Source organism: Cherax quadricarinatus, chromosome 65 (genome assembly GCF_038502225.1).
Source record: "Cherax quadricarinatus isolate ZL_2023a chromosome 65, ASM3850222v1, whole genome shotgun sequence".
NCBI lineage: Eukaryota > Metazoa > Arthropoda > Malacostraca > Decapoda > Parastacidae > Cherax > Cherax quadricarinatus.
The window spans coordinates 7,898,369-7,919,098 of NC_091356.1; the positions used below are offsets into that span (position 1 = coordinate 7,898,369).

General features: G+C 39.8%; 1 protein-coding gene across 11 annotated transcripts in view; it reads right to left on the reverse strand.

Moving 5' to 3' along the window:
- Positions 1 to 20,730, reverse strand: part of Pi3K92E (phosphatidylinositol 3-kinase 92E) — a 149,920-nt gene that overhangs the window by 36,547 nt on the left and 92,643 nt on the right. For all 11 annotated transcript variants that reach the window (XM_070098909.1, XM_070098906.1, XM_070098908.1 and 8 more), the window contains 4 exons: positions 14,966 to 15,247; positions 10,224 to 10,403; positions 8,840 to 8,970; positions 7,565 to 7,708 (listed from right to left, as the gene is read on the reverse strand). In XM_070098909.1, coding sequence (XP_069955010.1) covers positions 7,565 to 7,708; positions 8,840 to 8,970; positions 10,224 to 10,403; positions 14,966 to 15,247 — 737 coding nt within the window. The remainder of the gene's footprint in view (positions 1 to 7,564; positions 7,709 to 8,839; positions 8,971 to 10,223; positions 10,404 to 14,965; positions 15,248 to 20,730) is intronic.

The following is a 20,730-nucleotide window of genomic DNA, read 5'->3' on the forward strand; positions in this document are numbered from 1 at the left end:
AATTAGTAGATGGGGAGAGGGAGGTATTAGGTAGATGGCGAGAATATTTTGAGGAACTTTTAAATGTTGAGGAAGAAAGGGAGGCGGTAATTTCATGCACTGGCCAGGGAGGTATACCATCTTTTAGGAGTGAAGAAGAGCAGAATGTAAGTGTGGTGGAGGTACATGAGGCATTACGTAAAATGAAAGGGGGTAACGCAGCTGGAACTGATGGGATCATGACAGAAATGTTAAAAGCAGGGGGAGATATAGTGTTGGAGTGGTTGGTACTTTTGTTTAATAAATGTATGAAAGAGGGGAAGGTACCTAGGGATTGGCGGAGAGCATGTATAGTCCCTTTATATAAAGGGAAAGGGGACAAAAGAGATTGTAAAAATTATAGAGGAATAAGTTTACTGAGTATACCAGGAAAAGTATACGGTAGGGTTATAATTGAAAGAATTAGAGGTAAGACAGAATGTAGGATTGCAGATGAGCACGGAGGCTTCAGAGTGGGTAGGGGATGTGTAGATCAAGTGTTTACATTGAAGCATATATGTGAACAGTATTTAGATAAATGTAGGGAAGTTTTCATTGCATTTATGGATTTAGAAAAGGCATATGATAGAGTGGATAGAGGAGCAATGTGGCAGATGTTGCAAGTATATGGAATAGGTGGTAAGTTACTAAATGCTGTAAAGAGCTTTTATGAGGATAGTGAGGCTCAGGTTAGGGTGTGTAGAAGAGAGGGAGAATACTTCCCGGTAAAAGTAGGTCTTAGACAGGGATGTGTAATGTCACCATGGTTGTTTAATATATTTATAGATGGGGTTGTAAAAGAAGTAAATGCTAGGGTGTTCGGGAGAGGGATGGGATTAAATTATGGGGAATCAAATTCAAAATGAGAACTGACACAGTTACTTTTTGTTGATGATACTGTGCTTATGGGAGATTCTAAAGAAAAATTGCAAAGGTTAGTGGATGAGTTTGAGAATGTGTGTAAAGGTAGAAAGTTGAAAGTGAACATAGAAAAGAGTAAGGTGATGAGGGTATCAAATGATTTAGATAAAGAAAAACTGGATATCAAATTGGGGAGGAGGAGTATGGAAGAAGTGAATGTTTTCAGATACTTGGGAGTTGACGTGTCGGCGGATGGGTTTATGAAGGATGAGGTTAATCATAGGATTGATGAGGGAAAAAAGGTAAGTGGTGCGTTGAGGTATATGTGAAGTCCAAAAACGCTATCTATGGAGGCAAAGAAGGGAATGTATGAAAGTATAGTGGCACCAACACTCTTATATGGATGTGAAGCTTGGGTGGTAAATGCAGCAGCGAGGAGACGGTTGGAGGCAGTGGAGATGTCCTGTCTAAGGGCAATGTGTGGTGTAAATATTATGCAGAAAATTCGGAGTGTGGAAATTTAGGAGAAGGTGTGGAGTTAATTAAAGCATTAGTCAGAGGGCAGAAGAGGGGTTGTTGAGGTGGTTTGGTCATTTAGAGAGAATGGATCAAAGTAGAATGACATGGAAAGCATATAAATCTATAGGGGAAGGAAGGAGGGGCAGGGGTCATCCTCGAAAGGGTTGGAGAGAGGGGGTAAAGGTGGTTTTGTGGGTGAGGGGCTTGGACTTCCAGCAAGCGTGCATGGGCGTGTTAGATAGGAGTGAATGGAGACAAATGATACTTGGGACCTGATGATCTGTTGGAGTGTGAGCAGGGTAATATTTAGTGAAAGGATTCAGGGAAACCGGTTATTTTCATATAGTTGGACTTGAGTCCTGGAAATGGGAAGTACAATGCCTGCACTTTAAAGGAGGGGTTTGGGATATTGGCAGTTTGGGGGGATATGTTGTGTATCTTTATATGTGTATGCTTCTAAACTGTTGTTTTCTGAGCACCTCTGCAAAAACAGTGATAATGTGCGAGTGTGGTGAAAGTGTTGAATGATGATGAAAGTATTTTCTTTTTGGGGATTTTCTTTCTTTTTTGGGTCACCCTGCCTCGGTGGGAGACAGCCGACTTGTTGAAAAAAAAAATTTATATATATATATATATATATATATACATATATATATATGTATGTATGTATGTATGCATGTATGTATATATGTATGTATGTAAACAATAGTATGTGATTGAACCAGGTGTACAAATTCATTCATCAGTGTGAACATGTGTGTTTGTGACAGTATGATTACTAATTCAGTACCAAACATTTGTGTCTCAACAAGAATTGGCTATGAAATCAAAATATCTGCAACAAAACATTATCATCATAACATGAATACAACAAAAAATAGAAAAGAATTCGAAAAAAACGATAAATGTTTATTATTTCTGCAAGTGGCAGTGCTCCATGTTGCCGACACCTCATCATTTAGTGCCAACTTCGCAGGCTTATATCTCGGCAAGTAATGACTCTAAATTTTTTTTTTATCCTATAACATTTATAAAAATGCGCTCTTCAATTAAAAAAAAAAAAAAAAAGTTTATAATTTTTCAAAATATTCGGAGCGCTGCGAAGGCAAACGTATATCTATGTTTGGACAGTTTAAGGGTTAAATACTCAGAATTTAAACAGGTAATTTAACCATTTCAGGGTTTAGACCCTTAATCTTAGAATTGCTCTCAGGGTCCAAGAATTTAAAAAAAAAAAAGTCTAAAGAAATGATAATCTTTTTCCGAAGGTAATTACACCAAAAGTACGAAATTTGATGGAAACCTCATGGAAATACGCTTTCACAAAGTTAGCCGTCTCAACAATATTTATGCATCGACGATTTCACCCACTGCAATTCCTATTTTAGGCCAATTCCATTGCTCCAGTCGATTAAATTCATAACTATTTCACTAGCATGCCTTCCATTCTATCAAGTGAGCACAAGAAACCACCTAGTTAACTACTTCAATTATCCAATAAGTGATCAGAAATTGGTAATTTGGCCAATTTCACACAATTAAAAAACTGCCAATTTAAAAATAGGGTCCAGAATAAACAATGTACACACTCCTGCCATTAAAACATCATTTCCTGTGTTCATTATGTTCCCAAGCCTCTCCTTTGTTACACTTGCTTTCCATTTTGAATTTTTATTCACATCCAGGCTCTGATCCACCAGGAGGCCTGGTCACAGACCGGGCCGCGGGGGCATTGACCCCCGGAACTCTCTCCAGGTAAACTCCAGGTCCAGGTAAACACAAACTATAGAAGATTTACCAGTATGCAAACTACTGCATTAGTGTAATAATTGTATAAGTAACATCAGCATATTCCTGAATGCATATCAGACAGACCAACTGAACACATATTGAGTGCGTGACATAATTTGTGTCCTCTGGATTTTTTTTTTTTTTTTTTTTTATCACACTGGCCGATTCCCACCAAGGCAGGGTGGCCCGAAAAAGAAAAACTTTCACCATCATTCACTCCATCACTGTCTTGCCAGAAGGGTGCTTTACACTACAGTTTTTAAACTGCAACATTAACACCCCTCCTTCAGAGTGCAGGCACTGTACTTCCCATCTCCAGGACTCAAGTCCGGCCTGCCGGTTTCCCTGAATCCCTTCATAAATGTTACTTTGCTCACACTCCAACAGCACGTCAAGTCTTAAAAACCATTTGTCTCCATTCACTCCTATCAAACACGCTCACGCATGCCTGCTGGAAGTCCAAGCCCCTCACACACAAAACCTCCTTTACCCCCTCCCTCCAACCTTTCCTAGGCCGACCCCTACCCCGCCTTCCTTCCACTACAGACTGATACACTCTTGAAGTTATTCTGTTTCGCTCCATTCTCTCCACATGTCCGAACCACCTCAACAACCCTTCCTCAGCCCTCTGGACAACAGTTTTGGTAATCCCGCACCTCCTCCTAACTTCCAAACTACGAATTCTCTCCATTATATTCACACCACACATTGCTCTCAGACATGACATCTCCACTGCCTCCAGCCTTCTCCTCGCTGCAACATTCATCACCCATGCTTCACACCCATATAAGAGCGTTGGTAAAACTATACTCTCATACATTCCCCTCTTTGCCTCCATGGACAAAGTTCTTTGTCTCCACAGACTCCTAAGTGCACCACTCACCCTTTTCCCCTCATCAATTCTATGATTCACCTCATCTTTCATAGACCCATCCGCTGACACGTCCACTCCTAAATATCTGAATACATTCACCTCCTCCATGCTCTCTCCCTCCAATCTGATATCCAATCTTTCATCACCTAATCTTTTTGTTATCCTCATAACCTTACTCTTTCCTGTATTCACTTTCAATTTTCTTCTTTTGCACACCCTACCAAATTCATCCACCAATCTCTACAACTTCTCTTCAGAATCTCCCAAGAGCACAGTGTCATCAGCAAAGAGCAACTGTGACAACTCCCACTTTATGTGTGATTCTTTATCTTTTAACTCCACGCCTCTTGTCAAGACCCTCGCATTTACTTCTCTTACAACCCCATCTATAAATATATTAAACAACCACGGTGACATCACACATCCTTGTCTAAGGCCTACTTTTACTGGGAAATAATTTCCCTCTTTCCTACATACTCTAACTTGAGCCTCACTATCCTCGTAAAAACTCTTCACTGCTTTCAGTAACCTACCTCCTACACCATACACCTGCAACATCTGCCACATTGCCCCCCTATCCACCCTGTCATACGCCTTTTCCAAATCCATAAATGCCACAAAGACCTCTTTAGCCTTATCTAGATACTGTTCACTTATATGTTTCACTGTAAATACCTGGTCCACACACCCCCTACCTTTCCTAAAGCCTCCTTGTTCATCTGCTATCCTATTCTCCGTCTTACTCTTAATTCTTTCAATAATAACTCTACCATACACTTTGCCAGGTATACTCAACAGACTTATCCCCCTATAATTTTTGCACTCTCTTTTATCCCCTTTGCCTTTATACAAAGGAACTATGCATGCTCTCTGCCAATCCCTAGGTACCTTACCCTCTTCCATACATTTATTAAATAATTGCACCAACCACTCCAAAACTATATCCCCACCTGCTTTTAACATTTCTATCTTTATCCCATCAATCCCGGCTGCCTTACCCCCTTTCATTTTACCTACTGCCTCACGAACTTCCCCCACACTCACAACTGGCTCTTCCTCACTCCTACAAGATGTTGTTCCTCCTTGCCCTATACACGAAATCACAGCTTCCCTATCTTCATCAACATTTAACAATTCCTCAAAATATTCCCTCCATCTTCCCAATACCTCTAACTCTCCATTTAATAACTCTCCTCTCCTATTTTTAACTGACAAATCCATTTGTTCTCTAGGCTTTCTTAACTTGTTAATTTCACTCCAAAACTTTTTCTTATTTTCAACAAAATTTGTTGATAACATCTCACCCACTCTCTCATTTGCTCTCTTTTTACATTGCTTCACCACTCTCTTAGCCTCTCTCTTTTTCTCCATATACTCTTCCCTCCTTGCATCACTTCTACTTTGTAAAAACTTCTCATATGCTAACTTTTTCTCCCTTACTACTCTCTTCACATCATCATTCCACCAATCACTCCTCTTCCCTCCCGCACCCACTTTCCTGTAACCACAAACTTCTGCTGAACACTCTAACACTACATTTTTAAACCTACCCCATACCTCTTCAACCCCATTGCCTATGCTCTCATTAGCCCATCTATCCTCCAATAGCTGTTTATATCTTACCCTAACTGCCTCCTCTTTTAGTTTATAAACCTTCACCTCTCTCTTCCCTGATGCTTCTATTCTCCTTGTATCCCATCTACCTTTTACTCTCAGTGTAGCTACAACTAGAAAGTGATCTGATATATCTGTGGCCCCTCTATAAACATGTACATCCTGAAGTCTACTCAACAGTCTTTTATCTACCAATACATAATCCAACAAACTACTGTCATTTCGCCCAACATCATATCTTGTATACTTATTTATCCTCTTTTTCTTAAAATATGTATTACCTATAACTAAACCCCTTTCTATACAAAGTTCAATCAAAGGGCTCCCATTATCATTTACACCTGGCACCCCAAACTTACCTACCACACCCTCTCTAAAAGTTTCTCCTACTTTAGCATTCAGGTCCCCTACCACAATTACTCTCTCACTTGGTTCAAAGGCTCCTATACATTCACTTAACATCTCTCAAAATCTCTCTCTCTCCTCTGCATTCCTCTCTTCTCCAGGTGCATACACGCTTATTATGACCCACTTCTCGCATCCAACCTTTACTTTAATCCACATAATTCTTGAATTTACACATTCATATTCTCTTTTCTCCTTCCATAACTGATCATTCAACATTACTGCTACCCCTTCCTTTGCTCTAACTCTCTCAGATACTCCAGATTTAATCCCATTTATTTCCCCCCACCGAAACTCCCCTACCCCCTTCAGCTTTGTTTCGCTTAGGGCCAGGACATCCAACTTCTTTTCATTCATAACATCAGCAATCATCTGTTTCTTGTCATCTGCACTACATCCACGCACATTTAAGCATCCCAGTTTTATAAAGTTTCTCTTCTTCTCTTTTTTAGTAAATTTCTACAGGAGAAGGGGTTACTAGCCCATTGCTCCCGGCATTTTAGTCGCCTCATACGACACGCATGGCTTACGGAGGAAAGAATATCAGCAAAAATTGAACAGTTCCACTACTTTGAGCTCAATTTCAAGCTACTTTCAGTCCTGAAACCAATCAATATCATATCTATTTCTGTAATATATTGTCCATTCTATCAAACGATACCAAGAAACCAAGAATTATTTTTTCTTATTATCACACTGGCCGATTCCCACCAAGGCAGGGTGGCCCGAAAAAGAAAAACTTTCACCATCATTCACTCCATCACTGTCTTGCCAGAAGGGTGCTTTACACTACAGTTTTTAAACTGCAACATTAACACCCCTCCTTCAGAGTGCAGGCACTGTACTTCCCATCTCCAGGACTCAAGTCCGGCCTGCCGGTTTCCCTGAATCCCTTCATAAATGTTACTTTGCTCACACTCCAACAGCACGTCAAGTATTAAAACCATTTGTCTCCATTCACTCCTATCAAGAATACAACCATAAAAACCATCTGAAAATACACTGCAAATTTCTTATTTTAAACCAAATACAAGGTCAGTTTTTTCCCCATCTTGCACTGCATGGGGCATGATTTTTTACATGGTGCACACTCACCACATGGACCCGTTCTCTCATATGAAGACCCAAATTTACCGCTCACTGCTTATCTGAGTGAGCAGAGCTCAAACCTGAAATACTACAGCACAGACCTTGAAAGCGTTAAAAAAAATATCTGGAAAATGTCTAGTGGCAACATGAGACATCCCCATGCATTAAGAGCTAAAGGGTTATTTTAACTATTCAGCAGAGGCAAATAATCAATAAAATGAGTATGAGCATAGATTGTCGTGGCTGGCCTAGGATTTTAGAAATGGCAAAGTATTGACATATACAAAGATATAGAAAGCTGGTAGTTATTTTTCTTTGATAGTTTGTGATTGAAAAAAATAAAATGTTTCATGCTCAGATATATATATATACTATACAGATCAAATAAATTACCTGAGATGCCAAAAGAAGAAATGGCCAATGCGCATATTCCTCAAGGCACGGTTGAGCAGAAATTCCACCAAATGACAGTAGAGATAATTTTCATGTTTAAGAGCTTGAACCAGCTGCAGCAAGTATAACAGTAAGTCATCATCACTGTTGAAATAATATATGGCCCATTAATATAGAACACATAATTACCCATGAAGTGTAAAGTATAAATATATATTATAAAATAAATAAAAATAACATGATTTTATATACAGGATTTATATATAGTGCTACCACTTTTGGTAATGTTAGGAACCCACAGCCTCAAGGAAGAGAATAAAAGTCTTTAGGGAAAGAAATTAATTTCTCTCCTCTAGCTTCTCAGAAGCTAGACAGGAACGAATGATGCACAGGCATTTTCCCTCTGGACTGCCACATTGAAGTGTTTGAGCACTGTAATGAACACTTGTTGATGAGAGCAGAAACCCACAAATAAAATGTAACAGGAAAATAGTTTACAGTATATTTGGTTTCTAACTTAGGTCCGTATCAGTAGATATAAGGAAAAAGGGTTATATAAGCTCAGAAAAGGGTCATATCACCTAAGAACATGTCATCACAAGTGTGTCAGGTCACCTGTATGTTAAAGTCATTAAAAGAAATTCTTCCAGAACAGCATAGTTGATGTCGAGGCATTATCTTGTGGGTGCAATTGTTCCAAAAGAAGTGTAATGAATGGTTACCAATGATAGGTGGGAACTCACATATAGACAGAAATAGGAAAACAGAGTTTTCTGTATATTTCAACCTCCAAAAGAGGTCCTCATCATAAGATACAAGGGAGAGAGGAAATCAAGAGTTACACAGGGGCAGAGAAGAGTTATGTCACCTAAGAAGGTGTCAGCACTTTTATCTACTAGAGAGAATATCAGATTGATGTCAACGTATTCAACAAACTTTATTTTCCCCGTTTCTGTCTACACGTGGGTTCCCGCTTCTTACTAACAGGTGTTCATTATGCTTCTTTTGGAACACTGACACCCATGAGACGATGCCTCTACATCTACTTTATTGCTTTGAAAATTTCTTCTGACAGACCTATGTGCAGGTGACCCGACGCTGAGCCGAGTGCAGGCGAGCAGTCTCGCCAGTGATGACATCTTATATATCTAGTTCCTCTGAAAATGTATGTGTAAATGAATGAAAACATTCAGATAATTCTATTCTTCTACATTTTCACTTTGGTATTTTTTGTATTTGTAGTCATGCAGTTTTCAGTAATTTCTCCCCACTTACCTGATATGTACTAGGCACTCTATGGCATAACTTCTGACAGCAGGTTCAGCATAGGCATAATCTAGAAGTTCAAGGGCTCGATCTGGCGACAGCTTAGGCCACACTTCCAATAGAGATATCATTTCTGCTACCTAAGATATTTACAGATTTAAGATATAAATATAAAATTAGTTGATAAACATTAACTGGATTTTTTCAAATAAACTCTAATAAGGTATGTATCATAAGCAATTCTTGATTTTCACTGTGAGCACATAATGACTACATCACTTACAGTATGATGATAACAACATCAATAATAATAATAATAATAATAATAATAAAGGGTTTTTAAAATACAAGCACACTCGGGTTCTGTTATGTCACACATCAGCAGAATGCAATTTCCAGTATAATATGGCTGAGCTCTATTTCAAAACTCTATTCATCTATCACTGTTCCACTACTACTACTACCTACCACGACTACAATATTACTACTCCTTCCTCCCATTCTACCTCTCCCATCCTTCCTTCCCTTTGTGCTTGTGTGTGTGAAGAGGTAATGGTCCAAGTGGGACCAAAACATCCTAAGTTTCAATCCGCTATATGTGAGTTATTTGTGTATTATTCCAGTTATGGTACTGTACCTGTCTTAGCATTGTATGATAGAGCAAAAACTCCAAGATACTAAAAATTAATGTTTTATATTAATGTGTTAACAGGCGATTTTGAGGCTCTTCATGCTTTACGTGTTATCATTTTTATTTCTAATTCGTGAATATAATAAAGGGGTTGCAAACAGGTGCTGAACATCTCTACCCAAAATAGAACTTGAAACAATGGATTCAAATTGAATAAATTTTCAATTAAAAATTCAATACAAAAGGAGTGATTTGGCAATAGTTATCGATGAGTGGAACACCCTGCAAGGTTTGGACAAATACGTATACCTAAGTGGGAATTTACGTGAATGAACTTATAGGGAATGTTTGAATATTTTATTAAGGCTACATTTCACTCGTCAGAGCTTTATCAAGCCTCAAATGAGGCCTGAAAAAGTACAGCACAGGTTTTCATCCTCTTTGTATGGGTTTACTTAACATGACGCCGTGTTTCCTTAAGTGAAGTTCAGACAGTATACTAAATGGCCCGACTAAGTTATTTTCCTCTCAAAGTGCCATCTTTCATTCTGGATAATATCACCAGCAAGCACTCCTTCCATCAATGCACTGTATTACCACATACAACCTTACTTATTTTTCACTTGTTTTTGGTTGAAAATAAACAGATTCTCTATACACCAATATCAGTGTTGCTATTTTCAGAGAATACAGAATGATTAGAGAACTGTCTCTTGTCTCAGCCCCCTCATGAGTTTAGTGCTTCTCCATTAATACTCATACCTCAGTTTTATTATCCCATTCCACACACTGCAACAGCTTTGGGAGAAGATGCGGTAGTTCTTGAAGGCAAACATTTCTCAGGGACCATAATAACTTCCGTTCCTGCTCGTGAAGCTCAGTCAATGGATCTCTATCTGCCATTTGACGAATCTCCTCCATTGCACTAGGAGTTGGTGTGATCTGCACCAAAGTGATTAGTAAAAAAATAAATAAATAACTGTGCATGCAGGACATACAATATTATTAAATATTTTAAGCATTTTCAAAATCCAAAATTTGTGAAGTTACAAAACGTCCATTAAATAGTCCTTATTCTACATGTTTATTTATAGCAAAAACTACACGTTCTTAGACCATTTGCAGTATGGTCCTATACATTAATCTGTGATATGTGATAAGTAAAAGATAAGTAAGAGAAAGGTGAAGAGAGTGGTGAGAGAGTGCAAAAGGAGAGCAGATGATAGAGTGGGAGAGGCACTGTCAAGAAATTTTAATGAAAATAAGAATAAATTTTGGAGTGAGTTAAACAAGTTAAGAAAGCCTAGGGAAAGTATGGATTTGTCAGTTAAAAACAGAGTAGGGGAATTAGTAGATGGGGAAAGGGAGGTATTAGGTAGATGGCGAGAATATTTTGAGGAACTTTTAAATGTTGAGGAAGAAAGGGAGGCGGTAATTTCATGCACTGGCCAGGGAGGTATAAAATCTTTTAGGAGTGAAGAAGAGCAGAATGTAAGTGTGGTGGAGGTACGTGAGGCATTACGTAGAATGAAAGGGGGTAAAGCAGCTAGAACTGATGGGATCATGACAGAAATGTTAAAAGCAGGGGGGATATAGTGTTGGAGTGGTTGGTACTTTTGTTTAATAAATGTATGAAAGAGGGGAAGGTACCTAGGGATTGGCAGAGAGCATGTATAGTCCCTTTATATAAAGGGAAAGGGGACAAAAGAGATTGTAAAAATTATAGAGGATTAGTTTACTGAGTATACCAGGAAAAGTATACGGTAAGGTTATAATTGAAAGAATTAGAGGTAAGACAGAATGTAGGATTGTGGATGAGCAGGGAGGCTTCAGAGTGGGTAGGGGATGTGTAGATCAAGTGTTTACATTGAAGCATATATGTGAACAGTATTTAGATAAAGGTAGGGAAGTTTTTATACTTTCCGGTAAAAGTAGGTCTTAGACAGGGATGTGTAATGTCACCATGGTTGTTTAATATATTTATAGATGGGGTTGTAAAAGAAGTAAATGCTAGGGTGTTCGGGAGAGGGGTGGGGTTAAATTATGGGGAATCAAATTCAAAATGGGAATTGACACAGTTACTTTTTGCTGATAATACTGTGCTTATGGGAGATTCTAAAGAAAAATTGCAAAAGTTAGTGGATGAGTTTGAGAATGTGTAAAGGTAGAAAGTTGAAAGTGAACATAGAAAAGAGTAAGGTGATGAGGGTATCAAATGATTTAGATAAAGAAAAATTGGATATCAAATTGGGGAGGAGGAGTATGGAAGAAGTGAATGTTTTCAGATACTTGGGAGTTGACGTGTCGGCGGATGGATTTATGAAGGATGAGGTTAATCATAGAATTGATGAGGGAAAAAAGGTGAGTGGTGGGTTGAGGTATATGTGGAGTCAAAAAACGTTATCTATGGAGGCAAAGAAGGGAATGTATGAAAGTATAGTAGTACCAACACTCTTATATGGATGTGAAGCTTGGGTGGTAAATGCAGCAGCGAGCAGACGGTTGGTGGCAGTGGAGATGTCCTGTCTAAGGGCAATGTGTGGTGTAAATATTATGCAGAAAATTCGGAGTGTGGAAATTAGGAGAAGGTGTGGAGTTAATAAAAGCATTAGTCAGAGGGCAGAAGAGGGGTTGTTGAGGTGGTTTGGTCATTTAGAGAGAATGGATCAAAGTAGAACGACATGGAAAGCATATAAATCTATAGGGGAAGGAAGGAGGGGTAGGGGTCGTCCTCGAAAGGGTTGGAAAGAGGGGGGTAAAGGAGGTTTTGTGGGCGAGGGGCTTGGACTTCCAGCAAGCGTGCATGAGCGTATTAGATAGGAGTGAATGGAGACGAATGATACTTGGCACCTGACGATATGTTGGAGTGTGAGCAGGGTAATATTTAGTGAAGGGATTCAGGGAAACCGGTTATTTTCATATAGTCGGACTTATGTATTTTATTTTATTATCACACTGGCCGATTCCCACCAAGGCAGGGTGGCCCGAAAAAGAAAAACTTTCACCATCATTCACTCCATCACTGTCTTGCCAGAAGGGTGCTTTACACTACAGTTTTTAAACTGCAACATTAACACCCCTCCTTCAGAGTGCAGGCACTGTACTTCCCATCTCCAGGACTCAAGTCCGGCCTGCCGGTTTCCCTGAACCCCTTCATGAATGTTACTTTGCTCACACTTCAACAGCACGTCAAGTATTAAAAACCATTTGTCTCCATTCACTCCTATCAAACACGCTCATGCATACCTGCTGGAAGTCCAAGCCCCTCGCACACAAAACCTCCTTTACCCCCTCTCTCCAACCTTTCCTAGGCCGACCCCTACCCCGCCTTCCTTCCACTACAGACTGATACACTCTTGAAGTCATTCTGTTTCGCTCCATTCTCTCTACATGTCCGAACCACCTCAACAACCCTTCCTCAGCCCTCTGGACAACAGTTTTGGTAATCCCGCACCTCCTCCTAACTTCCAAACTACGAATTCTCTGCATTATATTCACACCACACATTGCCCTCAGACATGACATCTCCACTGCCTCCAGCCTTCTCCTCGCTGCAACATTCATCACCCATGCTTCACACCCATATAAGAGCGTTGGTAAAACTATACTCTCATACATTCCCCTCTTTGCCTCCAAGGACAAAGTTCTTTGTCTCCACAGACTCCTAAGTGCACCACTCACTCTTTTTCCCTCATCAATTCTATGATTCACCTCATCTTTCAAAGACCCATCCGCTGACACGTCCACTCCCAAATATCTGAATACATTCACCTCCTCCATACTCTCTCCCTCCAATCTGATATTCAATCTTTCATCACCTAATCTTTTTGTTATCCTCATAACCTTACTCTTTCCTGTATTCACCTTTAATTTTCTTCTTTTGCACACCCTACCAAATTCATCCACCAATCTCTACAACTTCTCTTCAGAATCTCCCAAGAGCACAGTGTCATCAGCAAAGAGCAGCTGTGACAACTCCCACTTTGTGTGTGATTCTTTATCTTTTAACTCCACGCCTCTTGTCAAGACCCTCGCATTTACTTCTCTTACAACCCCATCTATAAATATATTAAACAACCACGGTGACATCACACATCCTTGTCTAAGGCCTACTTTTACTGGGAAATAATTTCCCTCTTTCCTACATACTCTAACTTGAGCCTCACTATCCTCGTAAAAACTCTTCACTGCTTTCAGTAACCTACCTCCTACACCATACACTTGCAACATCTGCCACATTGCCCCCCTATCCACCCTGTCATACGCCTTTTCCAAATCCATAAATGCCACAAAGACCTCTTTAGCCTTATCTAAATACTGTTCACTTATATGTTTCACTGTAAACACCTGGTCCACAAACCCCCTACCTTTCCTAAAGCCTCCTTGTTCATCTGCTATCCTATTCTCCGTCTTACTCTTAATTCTTTCAATAATAACTCTACCATACACTTTACCAGGTATACTCAGCAGACTTATCCCCCTATAATTTTTGCACTCTCTTTTATCCCCTTTGCCTTTATACCAAGGAACTATGCATGCTCTCTGCCAATCCCTAGTCGGACTTGAGTCATGGAAATGGGAAGTACATTGCCTGCACTTTAAAGGAGGGGTTTGGGATATTGGCAGTTTGGAGGGATATGTTGTGTATCTTTATACGTATATGCTTCTAAACTGTTGTATTCTGAGCACCTCTGCAAAAACAGTGATAATGTGTGAGTGTGGTGAAAGTGTTGAATGATGATGAAAGTATTTTCTTTTTGGGGATTTTCTTTCTTTTTTGGGTCACAGTGCCTCGGTGGGAGACAGCCGACTTGTTGAAAAAAAAAAAAAAATGTGTTAAGTTGTTAATGCTCATGCATCCTCTGCTGTACATGAATAAAGTGTTATAATAATAATAATAATAATTATAATAATAAATAATAATAATTATAAAAATAATGATAAAAATAATAATAATTATAATAATCAGAATGGAGACCAGTGGTTATTTGTGCATTGCCAATTATTTTTTTTTTTTAGCTCCTAGTCCCTAGCTGTCTATGTTGCTTTGAAACCAATGTCTTATTGCCCACAAGATGAGCATAAGATGCTGCCAGTTGTGTTTCCATATAATATATAATCAAAAGCAACAAGGATTTACTCTGTTTCTAAGTTCTTAATTTAATTATAAATACAAAATATGTTTAGAGTGACATCAAGCTTATCTACAAATGTAATACTAACTACATACAGACACACAGCTATGACTCAACCCCTGCAACCACAATTAGGTGAGTACAGTAACCATATGTTTCATCCACTTCACAGAACTTTGTCCTGTGCAAGCACTTCCATTTTTTGTATCATGCACAGCTGCTCTTTGTAAAATAAAAATTAAAGACATGACAAGAGGAAATACAGAAGAGGGTTAATTAATAAGAAAATGAATTTGTTGTGGATAACAAACTGTAAATAAACCATAAATTAATGTTGTGTGTGCCAATATAAAGTACACAAAGCCTTACCTCATCGCACTGTGGATTTTCCTTAGCAGTAGAGATAATTTTATCCTTAGATGGGAACATAATATTAGAGGTCGAATTGAAGCGAGGAAAAGTGATGGTAAGAGTGACTGCTTGATCGTGGTTAGGATTACTGACTAATGTACCCAAGGGGTTGGGCATAACATCTCCAGTCTGATCCTCACATATCTTCCAAGCATACAAAGACATAGCTCCTGTCTTTAACTGATTTCTGTAGTCAAAAACAGCTGTGTTTACCCAAGCCAAAGGGCTTTTATACAGTTCCTGAAATAATCATGTATTCACTCAGTAATGTACATAATTATTGCTAAACTTGTTTTTCTCTATTTTCTTTTTTTACCTGTAATGTGTATGACATACCTAGGTAGTAGGTTGATAAACAGCAACCGTCCAGGGAGGTACTACCGTCCTGCCAAGTGAGTGTACAACGAAAACCTGTAATTGTTTTACATGATGGTAGGATTGCTGGTGTCTTTTGTCTGTCTCATAAACATGCATGATTTCAGGTACGTTTTGCTACTTCTACTTGCACTTAGGTCACACTACACATACATGTACAAGCATATATATACACACACCCCCCTGGGATTTCTTCTATTTTCTTTCTAGTTCTTGTTCTTGTTTATTTCCTCTTATCTCCATGGGGAAGTGGAACAGAATTCTTCCTCCGTAAGCCATGCGTGTTGTAAGAGGTGACTAAAATGCCGGGAGCAAGGGGCTAGTAACCCCTTCTCCTGTATATATTACTAAATGTAAAAGGAGAAACTTTTGCTTTTTCTTTTGGGCCACCCCGCCTCAGTGGGATACGGCCAGTGTGTTGAAAGAAAGACAGAAAGAAGTGTATGACATACCTATGACTGGTTTCAAGAGCCAGGCCTGATATTAGGCTTCCTTGGGGACTGCCTGACCAACCAAGCTATTGTTGCCCATAACCCAAAAGTTAACATAGCCATCACAACCTGACCTCCTGCAGAACTTGGCTTGTGCCTTGTTTAAGACTATCTTTGTTCCAGCTAAATTTTTTAAACAATTAACTATTTTGCTTCTTTCCCTCTATAAAATAAGTCTGAAACAATTATTATTAACCCTTTGACTGTCGAAAGGCCCAATCCTGAAGTGTCTCCTGGTGTCGCAAAATATTCGAAAAAAAAAAAAAAATTTCTTATGAAAATGTTAAGATTATTTTTCTGATTGTTTTAGTCCAAAAAAAAAAAATTCCCATCAGTACTTACCGAGATATAGAGCCCTGAAATTTGCTGAAATTGATCTGCGAACAGCAACAGCGGCAACTGCCGCTCACCCGGTAAACTTTGATTTACTTGTATTCGATGGTTTCTTGTTTTTTTCACTATTTTATTTTTTCACATAACTTTTGTGGCCTGTGAGACCAAATTATTGTGCAATGTTCAATTACATGTATACACTCGTTGAATGTAACACAATTACAGCAAAAACACTCGTATCATTATGTTGCTAAAACTTGTTTACACAAACAAACAATGTAAACAAATGTTTATTACGATTGTTCTATAATATATATACAGATGTACAATCACTGGACACTTTTCTAGAACTGCTGCAGCTTGTGGAATTCTTTGAAACATGGGTATAAGCACAATGGTGTCTTACACTCCTCACACATAAAACAAGTGTGTCTGCATTTTTGTGGGCGTTTTGTGGTATGTCCACAGACAAAACACCTCTTCTGAGCATTTTTCTAAGCAGTAGTAGCAGGCAGTGGTATGGGGTAGTGATCACCAGGCCTCAGACGAGAGGACATGTGTTGATGATTTCGTGGGCGCTGGTCTATTGCAGATGTTGTTCCTTGGTACTTGAATATTATTTGTCTAATGACTGACAAACAAAATTCACCATATTTGGGTTTCTTGTTGGTCTTCAACTTATACATATTATAAGCATTCAGCATGGAAATGTCAAGAAGATAGAAAAACAGTTTTATGTACTACTTATAACTCTTGCCAAGTCAGCAAACCCAATCCGCATGTCACATTTGTCCACTAAGCGCATATTGAGGTTGTAATCCATCACAGCTGCAGGTTTTACAATGGGTTCATTGGTCTCTCTATCCTGTTTGCCAGTGTCTACCATTTCGTGTCGATGAACTGATGTCAGCAGTGTGACATCACGTTTGTCATGCCACCGAAATGCCATGATGTCATTGGCAGCAAACACCTACACTTCACCTCTACGACTGCCAGCATCGAACCTAGGCATATGTTTACGATATCCATGCACTGTGCCACACACATCTGTCATGTTCACTCACAAGAAATCACTGAATATAGGGCTTGTGTACCAGTTGTCAGTACAGTGGACCCCCGGTTAACGATTTTAATCCGTGCAAGAGGGATAATTGTTATGCGAAATAATCGTTATGCGAATGAATTTTCCCCATAAGAAATAATGGAAATAAAATTAATCCGTGCAAGACGCCCAAAAGTATGAAAAAAAATTTTTTTTACCACATGAAATGTTAATTTTAATACACACAAACTGAAAAAGGCATGCACAATTACATGACACTTACTTTTATTGAAGATCTGGTGATGATTGATGGGATGGGAGGAGGGGAGAGCATTATCTTCTTACTGTTTAGAAGGGGAATCCCCTTCCATTAGGACTTGAGGTAGTAAGTCCTTTTCTGGGGTTACTTCCCTTCTTTTTTTAATGCCACTAGGGCCAGCTTCAGAGTCACTGGACTTCTTTCGCACAAGATATCTGTCCATAGTGGCCTGTACCTCTCGTTCCTTTATGACTTGCCTAAAGTGTTTCACAACATTGTCAGTGTAATAATCACCAGCACGGCTTGCAATAGCTGTGTGAGGGTGATTTTCATCCATGAAGGTTTGCACTTCAAGCCACTTAGCACAGATTTCCTTTATCTTTGTAGTAGGCAACTTCTTCAATTTCTCTCTCCCCTCCTCTGAACCAGTTTCCCCAGGTCTGGCCTCTTGCTCTTGAAGTTGATCTATCAGCTCATCAGTGGTTAGTTCTTCATTGTCCTCCTCCACCAACTCTTCCACATCCTCCCCACTAACCTCCAACCCCAAGGACTTTCCCAATGCCACAATGGATTCCTCAACTGGCACAGGATTCTCAGGGTTAGCCTCAAACCCTTCAAAATCCCTTTTGTCTACACATTCTGGCCACAGTTTCTTCCAAGCAGAGTTCAAGGTCCTCTTAGTCACTTCCTCCCAAGCCTTACCTATAAGGTTTACACAATTGAGGATATTAAAGTGATCTCTCCAAAACTCTCTTAGAGTCAGTTGAGTTTCTGAGGTCATTACAAAGCACCTTTCAAACAGAGCTTTTGTGTACAGTTTCTTGAAGTTGGAAATAACCTGCTGGTCCATGGGCTGCAGGAGAGGCGTGGTATTAGGAGGCAAAAACTTCACCTTAATGAAGCTCATGTCCCCATAAAGTCGCTCTGCCACGTCTGTAGGATGACCAGGGGCATTGTCTAACACCAGGAGGCACTTAAGTTCTAATTTCTTTTCAGTTAGGTAATTTTTCACATTGGGGGCAAATGCATGGTGTAACCAGTTATAGAAAAATTCCCTAGTGACCCATGCCTTACTGTTTGCCCTCCACAGCACACACAAATTATCCTTGAGGACATTCTTTTGCCTGAACGCTCTGGGAGTTTCAGAGTGATACACTAATAAAGGCTTCACTTTGCAATCACCAGTAGCATTGGCACACATCAACAAAGTAAGCCTGTCTTTCATAGGCTTATGTCCTGGGAGTGCCTTTTCCTCCTGAGTAATGTAGGTCCTGCTTGGCATTTTCTTCCAGAACAGGCCTGTTTCATCACAATTAAACACTTGTTCAGGTTTCAGTCCTTCAGTTTCTATGTACTCCTTGAATTCCTGCACATATTTTTCAGCCGCTTTGTGGTCCGAACTGGCAGCCTCACCATGCCTTATCACACTATGGATGCCACTACGCTTCTTAAATCTCTCAAACCAACCTTTGCTGGCCTTAAATTCACTCACATCATCACTAGTTGCAGGCATTTTTTTAATTAAATCCTCATGCAACTTCCTAGCCTTTTCACATATGATCGCTTGAGAGATGCTATCTCCTGCTAGCTGTTTTTCATTTATCCACACCAATAAGAGTCTCTCAACATCTTCCATCACTTGCGATCTTTGTTTCGAAAACACAGTTGAACCTTTGGCAAGAACAGCTTCCTTGTTTGTCTTTCTGGTGCCCACAATAGTAGCGATGGTTGATTGGGGTTTCTTGTACAGCTTGACTAGGTCGGCTATACGCACTCCACTTTCATACTTATCAATTATCTCTTTCTTCATTTCTATAGTAATTCTTACCCTTTGAGGTGTAGGGTTGGCACTAGAAGCTTTCTTGGGGCCCATGGTCACTTATTTTCCAGAAACAGCACCGAAAATACTGTAATAATACGAAATATTCCGAGTGTATGCTTGGATGTTACCGCGGAGGCTGGCTGGTAAACAATGGGACGGGCGGCACATGTGAGGCTGGCTGAGGGCACATTGGACGCGTCTCGGACGAAAATCGGTGAGCGGGTTTTTAATCGGTATGCGCGGCAAAAATTTTGCGATAAAAGTAATCGGTATGCGGAAAAATCGCTATGTGATGCCATCGTTATGTGGGGGTCCACTGTATATAAAATATGCCCCTTACCAAGATATGGCTCCATCATTGTTCTAACCACATCACCAGAGATACCCAGTAACTTTCTGGTATCTTCCAATGTTGTACCGCCAGTGTACACAATTATATCCAAAACCAGACCAGTTTTGCAATCACACAGAACAAATAACTTTATACCAAAGCGTTTCCTCTTGCTTGGTTTATACTGTTTGAATGAGAGTCTTCCTTTGAACAAAATCAAAGACTCATCAATAACAAGCTTCCTGAAGGGATAAAAATACATACAGCACTTTTGTTTCAGGTACATAAACACACGTCCGATCTTATATAACCTGTCGCTTCTGTCAGGCCTTGTTTTGTCTGAAAAGTGTAACATACGTAACAGTAACACAAATCTATTCACTGGTATAATGTCACTGAAAGCAGGGGTTGAAATCAGGCGGTCTGTCGCCCAGTATGTGTTGACACTGTGCTTATACACATGTGGCATAAGCATTATTGTGGCAAAGAACAGATACATTTCTGCCACAGTTGTGTCCTTCCACTGGTGTAGGCGTGATCTTGGTGACAGAATAGTGTTTGCCAAGGTGTACTCATAGTATGTATTGCTTTCCCTGACAATAATGTCCATCAGGGGTTCATCGAAGAACAACTGAAAGCATTACAGTTCAGTGGGATTGTTCCCAAGTGTACATGATGGCCATATTCCACTTTGTCCTCCATCAAAGTCATCCTGCTGCCAATCCCAGATGCGGTCAGCTGGTGAGTTCTGGACATTGTAATGTGGTTGTGGTTGTGCAGGTTGTGGTTGCTGTGGGAGTGTGGGGTCGGGTGAGGCTGGTTGTAGTTGTGCAGAGTCAGCAGCGCGGGTAGTAGCGTGGCCAGCTGCTGGTGTCACATGACTCATGCCACCATCACTATCACCACCACCGCCTGCTGCCTCACTTGCATCATTGATACCCATCGTAACAATATCGTCATTTTCACTATCAGGACATGGTGTAGGGCCAAGGGATGTGCTCCGAGATGTACTCCTTCCTCTTGGAAGAGCATATGGCACACTACCAGACCGCATGCGATGTCGTATATAC